The 9,455-nt window shown below is 41.8% G+C and overlaps 1 protein-coding gene across 4 annotated transcripts; it reads left to right on the plus strand.

Moving 5' to 3' along the window:
• The first annotated feature begins 3,555 nt into the window (after positions 1–3,555).
• LOC139375959 (piggyBac transposable element-derived protein 4-like) lies at positions 3,556–9,455 on the plus strand. Of its 4 annotated transcripts, XM_071117947.1 has the most exons (6): positions 3,616–3,727; positions 3,901–3,979; positions 4,285–4,379; positions 4,577–4,735; positions 6,013–6,228; positions 6,743–9,455. In XM_071117947.1, exon 6 carries the CDS (start codon positions 6,789–6,791, stop codon positions 8,961–8,963), a length of 2,175 nt encoding a protein of 724 aa, XP_070974048.1. In that variant the 5' UTR covers positions 3,616–3,727; positions 3,901–3,979; positions 4,285–4,379; positions 4,577–4,735; positions 6,013–6,228; positions 6,743–6,788; the 3' UTR covers positions 8,964–9,455. The 4 variants fall into 4 exon arrangements, with proteins under 4 accessions (XP_070974046.1, XP_070974047.1, XP_070974048.1 ...); XM_071117946.1 differs by lacking the exon at positions 6,013–6,228 and having other exon boundaries at positions 3,610–3,727; XM_071117945.1 differs by lacking the exons at positions 4,285–4,379; positions 6,013–6,228 and having other exon boundaries at positions 3,556–3,727.

Consider the following 9,455-nt stretch of genomic DNA (forward strand, 5'->3'; position numbering starts at 1 on the left):
TGGTGACTTCCTTTGGGTTTCAATAATTTTGCTCAGATGAATACTATCCATAGGTTGACTAAAACCCAATATGCACTAAATGGTATTGATCTACACAGGGACAGTAAGAAATGTCTAACTTTGTTTTGTTTTTTTCGCTTTGGGGAGTTTTTGTATTTATTGGGCAGAGGGTGTGGACTGGGCTGCTACTGTGCCTTTCTCTACTTTATAAACTGTTGAGAGTAGACCCACAACTGATGCAAATGGAATGAAATCTAGAAAATCACAGGGCTTTTGTGTCATTATTCAAATGACAATTTTCCTGCAGTATACATGCCTTAGAGTCAAATGTTGTACTCACCTGTAAACAATAGCCTAATTCAATTATTCATTGCAATGCAGTGTTGTAGGCTAGTCTAGGTAGGATAATTGTATTGTCCCTAAACATCTCTCTCCTATTTCAAGATGTTTTGGAACTTCCCTTATGCACTATGCTTTCCTGTCCGCTAACTATACCACACAGGTCAGTGTAGTCTACCGGTGCCTATCCTGCCCTCTATCCATCATTCTTAATGACAATAGTGGTAGGTGGATAGTTGTCCAGATCTGCAATATCCTAACTAGTAATCATACCACATATGAAATCATTCAAAACTGCTCCAATATAAGTGGAGAGGCCATGGTGCATCATTGAGCATGAAAGAACAGTGAAGACGTGAGATATGCAACTCAAAAAAAGCTCCCTTATTGATCTTGTTTAGGGTGTAGGGTTTGAACATAGCCTCAAGAGAGAGAGGGGCAATTCCTCTTGCTGCTTTGTAGGCAAGCCCCATGGTCTTGTAGTGGATGCGCGCTTAGACTGGAAGCCAGTAGGAGTAGCGGGGTGACATGGGAGAACTTGGGAGGGTCGAAAACCTGGCGGGTTGCAGCGTTCTGGATAAATTGCAGGGATTTGATTTGCCTAGTTGAATAAAGGTTAAATTAAACTAAAAATGAAATTGATGGCACAAGCAGGGAGCACAGCCAACAGCGAGTTGCAATAGTCCAGACGGGAGATGACAAGTGCCTGGGTTAGGACCTGCACCGCTTCCTGTGTGAGGTAGGGTTGTACTCTACGGATGTTGTAGAGCATGAACCTGCAGAAGCAAGTCACTGCTTTGATGTTTGCAGAGAACAACAGGGTGTTGTCCAGGGTCATGCCAAGGTTATTTGTACCCCACAAAAGACCAGTATACAAACAAACAAGAACAACAAATTACAGATAATACAAAGGCCATAAGACGCACACATTGACTTTTTACAGCTTTCTTCGACCCCAAAGAACTGGGATGTATTCATTACATCGATTCTGTTGCAAAATGTTATCTTAAACGAAAGCAAACGGAACAAAACGGGGAGGGAACTACATGAACTCTCATTTTCGTTGCAACTCTTTGGACTAATGATTACACCCCTGTTCAGCAGGACGCAACGCTTTGGAACATTCAGATAGAAATAGGCTATGTAGCACAAACATGCCTCTCTGACATATAGAATAAGGAATCTCATCGGCTCTATTCATGTTATTTCAATCTGCAATGTTCAACAAAAATTTGAAAAGTGGAACATATAAGTAAATAATATGGAATGGTGGAATGCACATGCCTTCTGGAAGATCTGATTAAGCAGAAGATTGATGGTGTTATGGTCTGTGGAAGATGTTGGGGGGGGGGGGGGGGGGGCAGCATGGACAGCATACAGGAAAAAAAGGAGAAAAGTGGAAGATGTTTTGAGTTAATATGGATCACACAGAACCTTTGGAAGAGCTATTCTGGCCCAGTGAGAGTGAAATGTCTGGAGACAATGGATCCTTAACATCTGGCAGATCCATATGTGGAGAAGAGGTTGGGGAATGTTGGGTCGGTGACAGTGACTTGAAGCGGAATCATGTAGATTTTTTGCATTTCTGCTGTCCAGTAGGAGCGTGCGCTCCCCACCACGCGATTGGGGAGAAGAACTGTGACTTGCTTTCCTCTCCAGAGCAGGGTGCTGTTGAAAGGAGTGATAACTGGAGTGAAGTTAAGTGTTGAGGAAGGTCAGCTGAAGTTGAAGTTTCCCGGTGTCTTTGACGCCCGCCGTTTGGTGTGACGCAGACCGGTGGAGAGCGTGGTTAAACAGACAATACACTGTCTGTACTACTACATTTTGATGTATGTCTTTACCAGATAAAGTCAATTTAGGATGTGTCAGTTATCCCGTGAGAGCTTTTTTCCCGAACCCATTATGGTGTTTTAGGTGTCAATCTTATGGTCATGTGGCAGCAGTGTGTAGGAGAGAGATTCCTAGATGTGAGAAGTGTGCAGGAGAACATGAGACAAAGGAATGTTTAGTGGGGGTACCCATGGTGCTGGAGATCAGAGGTGTCCGGTGAGAGAAAGGCTGTTTGAGGTTGCCCGGATCAGAGTAGTACAGAAGGTGTTCGACTGCTAAGGCAGTGAAGAGAGGGAGATAGATCCAGGGTGAGGGATTCTAAGAGTAGGGAGGCCAATAGAGAGTGATAAAACAACATGTGCTTCAATAAGATTTTTTTGGGGGGGCATTCATGGCATGGTTGTCAATTGTACCGCAGGAATGGAACATAAATCACAGAGGATAGATGTGGTGGCAGCTGCAGAGAAGTACTTTGGTGTACAAGATTTTACTGCAGAAGAGTTACATGATGTTTTGAACTATAGTGTTCCGTCCTCACAGGCTGCTGGCCTGGAGAAGGATCAGATGGGGCCAAAGTAGTGGAATAGTGGTGAATTTTTAATGGATCCAGGGTTAGTTGGTAGGGCATTTATTTATCTATGGATTACAACGTGTAATAGAGCCCCCCCACAGTGGAGGTGTCATAATACCGATAAAACCTAGTGAACCAAAATGGTTCCAATCGTTTTTCCACCATTCATTGTTCTCATGGGGAATTTTAGAAACACTTCAAATAAGGGCTGTGTTTTTTTTAAATAGCTTACCCTGGCATGACGTTAATAACCATGTAAATCTCTCTCGGACAAGGTGACTTTTATCCATATATTCGGCACTACTTACTCTCCAAATCGAAAGTGCTAATTAGTATTAAAGTAGACATAATGCAATACTACAAATCCCTGCGAGCTCCTGCCCGCCATCCCTAGCTGACACCTTCCTAACAGATATTGTGTCAATTTAAAACTTGCACAAGGCAGTTCACATAATTGCCAATTTAAAGAAATGTAGCCAATGTATTAATTACAAAATGTAGCTAACATTAGATAGTTAATCCAGAGATTCTTACCTTTGTCTCGATTCATCAGTCTCGTCCAGATCATCATGGCATTTGTAGTTCTTTATGATAGCCTAACTAGCGTTTCATTTTTGTCGGGGTAAATTCAGGCGAATATACTGATAAAAGTCACCTTGTCCTAGAGAGATTTAGTTGGTTATCAAAACGTCACGCCAGGGTAAGTCTACACAAAACATAGTCCTCATTGGAACAATTTCCTTGTTTGACCGCTAGGTTTTATGGGTGTTGTGACTCATACTGCTGTACTCTATGATTCATACCTCCGAATAGTAGGCTGATACATAGGCAATACAGTAGGTGGCGGCATGTACTTATTACATCTGTTTGCTGACAGTCAAAATACCAAAAAAGAAGTAGAATTGTTAGCTGGCGTGTATGTGCTATATGTTGTTTTTGGTTGCGTTGTTGTGCGAACTCTGTGTTGAGCAGCGGCGGAAGAGAGAGGTAATAACAGAGGTGCATATCTCTAGTAAGAATTTGGGATGGTGTTTGGGTTATGTAACCTGTTAGACACGTAAATATTAAGCATATATAACTGAAAGGCCCAAGTGCTGCTGTGGAACCATATGGGTTTGGTAGAATGACGTTATGGCTGCGATCATGTGTTTTGGCTTCAGGCAGAACCAGTGGACAAACAGCCAAGATGGAGCTGGAGGAGGTGCAGGACAAACGCTCCCTCTCTGAATGCGATAAGAGGTAGTATGCCTGAAGTACTTTAATATAAATTGCAATCATGTTAAAATACTTCTCCCAAAGAACACGTATTCCAAAAAATGACCATGTAAAACCATTACGTCACATAAAATGCAAAAATGTGTTCTAATGCAAATTAATGGTTCTGCATTACTATCTATGAAAGTCCTTTATCACAAACAGAGAAAAAGCTAATTTTTATCAACGATTGCACAAAACAGCAAGAAAGATAGTGAGTCACAGCCTCACTATTAAATGCAGATTGCTGATTTAATGCTGATTAAATACATTACATTTAACCTTCATAGGTTGGTCCTGTGAGCAAGATTCACACCTATATTTCTTGACTTTCTTGTGATTTTTGTCTGCACCTTGACTCCTATTGCTGCAAGCTACAAATCTGGTATGACTCCAGTCTTTGCTCCCCTTCTCCACATTTGATGTTGATCATTCTACTGGTATTTAGAAATATGGCACACACAGTTAATGAGTTGAGAACATGCATCATATGATCAATTGTTTTCTCTGTGCTCCAGTCTTGGGCTCCCACTTAAATTGTGTGAATTAATTTCCATTGTTTTTGTCTGAAATACCTTCCAGGAAGAAGGCAATGCAACCTGAGAACAGCAGTGTTGTTCAAGATGATAATGGAAAGGAAGCAGGAAAAATGAATTCTGATGGAGAATTTCAGGCATGTGGCAGCAACAATTCATTTCTAGATTCAATCTTTGAAGAGGAGTTGGATCGACTTTTGGACCTGTGAGTTGAACTATTACATTATTCAGAGTGGATAGCATTTTAATTTAAGCATCCACTCAGTATTGTTTGCTTAAATATCTTTAACATTCTAACACCCATTTTACACATTTTGATATTGAGTAATTTGCATTTTTATTTATTGAAATTACCACACCCAGTGTGATATTTATAGTTTGTTAATTATATTCACTACCAGTCAAAAGTTTTAGAACACCCACTAATTCAAGGGTTGTTCTTTATTTTTTTCTACATTGTGGAATAATAGTGAAGATGTCAAAACTATGAAATAACACATGGAATCATGTAGTAACCAAAAAGTGTTAAAACAAATCGAAATATATTTTAGATACTTCAACAGGCCACCCTTTGCCTTGACAGCTTTGCACACTATTGGCATTCTCTCAACCAACTTCATGAGGTAGTCACCAGGAATACATTTCAATTAACAGGTGTGCCTTGTTAAAAGTACATTTGTGGAATTTCTTTCCTTAATGTGTTTGAGCCGATCAGTTGTGTTGTGACATGGTAGGGGTGGTATACAAAATATTGCCCTATTTGGTAAAAGACCAAGTCCATATTATGGAAAGAACAGCATAAATAAGCAAAGAGAAATGACAGTCCATCATTACTTTAAGACATGAAGGTCAGTCAATATGGAACATTTCAAGAACTTTGAAAGTTTCTTAAAGTGCAGTCTCAAAAACCATCAAGCGCTATGATGAAACTGGCTCTCATGAGGACCGCCACAGGAAAGGAAGATGCAGAGTTACCTCTGCTGCAGAGTATAAGTTCATTAGAGTTACCAGCCTCAGAAATCGGCAATTAACTTTACCTCAGATTGCAGCCCAAATAAATGCTTCAGAGTTCAAGTAACAGACACATCTCAACATCAACTGTTCAGAGGAGACTGCATGAATCAGGCGTTCATGGTCGAATTTCTGCAAAGAAACCACTACCAAAGGACACCAATAATAAGAAGAGACTTGCTTGGGCCAAGAAACCAGAGCAATGGACATTAGACCGGTGGAAATTTGCCCTTTGGTCTAGAGTCCAAATATGAGATTTTTGGTTCCAACTGCTGTGTTTTTGTGGGTGAACGGATGATCTCTGCATGTGTATTTCCCACCGTAAAGCATAGAGGAGGTGTTATGGTGTGGGGGTGCTTTACTGGTGACACTGTCTGTGATTTATTTAGAATTCAAGGCACACTTAACCCAGCACGGCTACCACAGTATTCTGCAGTAATACGCCATCCCATCTGGTTTGTTTTTCAACAGGACAATGACCCAACACACCTCCAGGCTATGTAGGGGCTATTTTTACCAAGAAGGAGATTGATGGAGTGCTGCATCAGATGACCTGGCCTCCACAATCCCCCGACTTCAACCAAATTGAGATTGTTTGCGATGAGTTGGACCGCAGAGTGAAGGATAAGCAGCCAACAAGTGCTCAGCATATGTGGGAACTCCAAGACCTTTGGAAAAGCATTCCAGGTGAAGCTGGTTGAGAGAATGTCAAGAGAGTGCAAAGCTGTCATCAAGACAAAGGGTGGCTACTTTGAAGAATCTAAAATATTTGTTTAACACTTTTTTTTTTGTTGATTACTGCATGATTCCATATGTGTTATTTCATAGTTTTGATGTATTCACTATTATTCTACAATGTAAACAATAAAGAAAAACCCTTGAGTAGGTGTTCTAAAACTTTTGACCGGTAGTGTATACCTATTGATTCTTGAAAAATAACACTAATGTCTCATGGGATTAGTTAAACTGTATAAAATGTATTTGTAAACAAACAATATTAAACGGGTTAGAAAATCTCTCATATTGGCCTTATGGACTGTCAAGCTCTCCATTCAGTATTATTTGCATAAATATGTAATTTTATCGACAAACCCAACCTTTCTCTAAGTAAGTTGATAGAAACCAGATTGTCACAATGATGCTGTTTATATGTATGGCACCACCTAAAACATATTCTATTATTTTATTAATTGTTTTTCAGAGATGAGAATGAAGACCTTCCTTATCTGACGGAACCTTCAGAGGCTATGGAGGGGGAAGAATCCCCTCCCAATGGAACAGAAGTTACAGAAACTATAGTGGAGGATGAATACCCTCCAGATGGGACAGAAGTTACAGAGACTATAGTGGAGGATGAATACCCTCCAGATGGGACAGAAGTTACAGAGACTAGAGGGGGAGATGACTCTCCTCCAATTACGACACGGCTCAGGGTAAGGGGCATCTCCTCTCGCCCTAAGATCGAAGCTTCAGAGTCAAGTGAGGAAGATGGAGAAGACCTTCGCCCTGATACAGAAGTAATCGAGAGCAGGGCTTCAAAAATAACAAAACTCACCTCTAGCCCCAAAGCAGCACCGCAAAGGAAGGCCAGGCCTCCATCCTCTCCCCCCTGGACACCCAGCCCTGCCAAATCCAAAAACAGAGCTCAAGCAGCCACACCTCTTTTCAGTGGGTCAGAGAGGAAGTGGAGGACTGAGGATGAACCAGACCAAGAGCATAAATGGTTACCTTTCGAACCAGCTAGGACTCCTGGACCCCAGCTAGACACTTCAAAGAACTACACTGTTCTAGAGCTCTTCCAGCTCTTCTTCAGTAATGCTGTTGTTGATACACTCTGCTCAAACACCAACAAGAATGCCAAGAGAAGACAAGAACATGGAATCAAAGAACCATGGAAACCTGTATCTGTGGAGGAAATGTACAAATACCTCAGCATTGTAATCTATATGGGTCTGCTGAATGTACACACTGTATCAGACTACTGGAATCGAAACAGAATATATTGCCTTCCTTTTTGTTGTACAGTCATGACTATGACAAGATTTCGGGCAATCACCTATTCACTGCACATGAGTGACCCAGCAGAGGATGAGGAAAACGACAAGAAGAAGGGGACTGCGGACTATGATCTGCTCATGAGAATCAAACCTCTAAAAGACCAGATTTTGGATGCATGCAGAGCCTTCTACCACCCATTCCAGAACCTTTCCATTGATGAGCGCATGGTGCACTCCAAGGCCCGCCACAGCCTCAAACAATACATTAAATCCAAGTCCTACAGGTATGGATTCAAGCTGTATGTTTTAGCAGATTCAAGAAATGGCTACACCTGCGACTTCAATGTCTTTATGACCAAAAACCCATCTGCTTCAGGCAAAGGGGAGAGCTATGATGTTGCCATGAACCTGTTGAAGGTGCCTTACTTGGGCACAGGATACCACATTTATGTTGATAACTTCTTCACCAGCACAACTTTCTTCCGTGACCTGTACAAAAAGAAATTGGGAGCATGCGGAACCATACGTGAAATCCGTGTGGGCATCCGAGAGAACAGCATGCCTGCTCGAGCAGAGAAGGGAACCATCCGCTGGCTCCGTGATGGGGAGCTGCTCTTCACCAAGTGGATGGGCGCACAACCAGTCACCATGTGTACCACCATTCATAAGGCATTCGCAGGGGAGCAGGTCAAAATCAGGAAACAGAGCAAAAATGGATCCTGGACAACACAGTGCATACCCGTCCCAGAGGCAATCAAGCCATACAACAAGTATATGGGGGGTGTGGACCTGTCTGATTCCCTTATCAAATGCTACAGTGTGGCCCACAAAACCATGAAGTGGTACAAGACCTTCTTCTTCCACTTTATAGACATTGCTGTGGTGAACAGCTTCCTCCTGCAGAAGGACATGGCCCAGATGAAGAAGAAAAAGCCCATGACCCACAAGCAGTTCAGGGAACAGCTGTGCCTGCAGCTTGCTGACATTGGTAAGCAGGAGGAGGCTGAAGAAGAGTCTTCAGAGGAGGAGGAGGAAGAAGAACAACCAGAAGAAGAGAAGGAATTGGTGGAAGTGAAGCGACCATGCTACCCTGTACCCATAATTGATCCTACCACTGTTGACTCCTCTCAAAGAAAATCTAGCGGCAGGAAGAAATGTTGTCTGTGCAAGGAAAGCCAGACCAACTGGCAGTGTGAGTCCTGTCAGGTAGCACTCTGTATGATACCAGACAGAAACTGCTTCAGAGTTTGGCACATGAATAAAAAGGATCTCGTAGCAGAAGTTTTCAAGAGGCATATAAAGTACAACCCATACCCTACCCATCCTTGGATGGAATATGGGGGGAAAAAAATTGAGTTCAAGTCTCAAAAACAGGCCCAGAGTTTCATTAAATGCCATTTTGGCTTGAGGAACAACAGGAAGTAAAACTATTTTGCTATCCTGTGCGCACTAATGATCAAACCACTATTGACATCTCTCAAAGAGAAACCGTGGGCAGGAAGAACTGTTGTCTGTGCAAGACCAACTGGCACTGAGTCCTGTCAGGCGCCGCTCTGTATGATAGAAGACAGGAACTGCTTCCGGTTCTGAGGATGGCATAGGGCTCAATAGAATGTCTCTGGCACAACCTTTCAGTTCCCCTGATAATACCAGTGGTCTCAAGTGGGATGATGATTATGGTAATGATTATTATTATGGTTAGGCTTATTATTTGTATTGTTTTATTATTTTAGTTTATTCTATTAATATTTGTGCCCATGAATGATCCCAGCACTCTTAAAATATCTCACAGATGTACTGTACACATGAAGTGTCATTTGTGCAATGATTATTTAGATGATTTTGCAGAGTTAGTCTTGCCAGAAACTGCTTCAAAATATGGAATGTGATTAAAGACAATGAGCAGACTGATGCAAA

This window comes from Oncorhynchus clarkii, chromosome 20 (assembly GCF_045791955.1).
Source record: "Oncorhynchus clarkii lewisi isolate Uvic-CL-2024 chromosome 20, UVic_Ocla_1.0, whole genome shotgun sequence".
Lineage (NCBI taxonomy): Eukaryota > Metazoa > Chordata > Actinopteri > Salmoniformes > Salmonidae > Oncorhynchus > Oncorhynchus clarkii.

Bases quoted from the DNA above. Each gene is read 5' to 3' on its own strand.
- LOC139375959 (XM_071117944.1), top strand. From the start codon at position 3,864: ATGACGTTATGGCTGCGATCATGTGTTTTGGCTTCAGGCAGAACCAGT. The intron at 3,980-4,576 runs GTAGTATGCCTG...AATACCTTCCAG, and splicing joins CTCTCTGAATGCGATAAGAG to GAAGAAGGCAATGCAACCTG. The intron at 4,736-6,742 runs GTGAGTTGAACT...ATTGTTTTTCAG, and splicing joins TTGGATCGACTTTTGGACCT to AGATGAGAATGAAGACCTTC.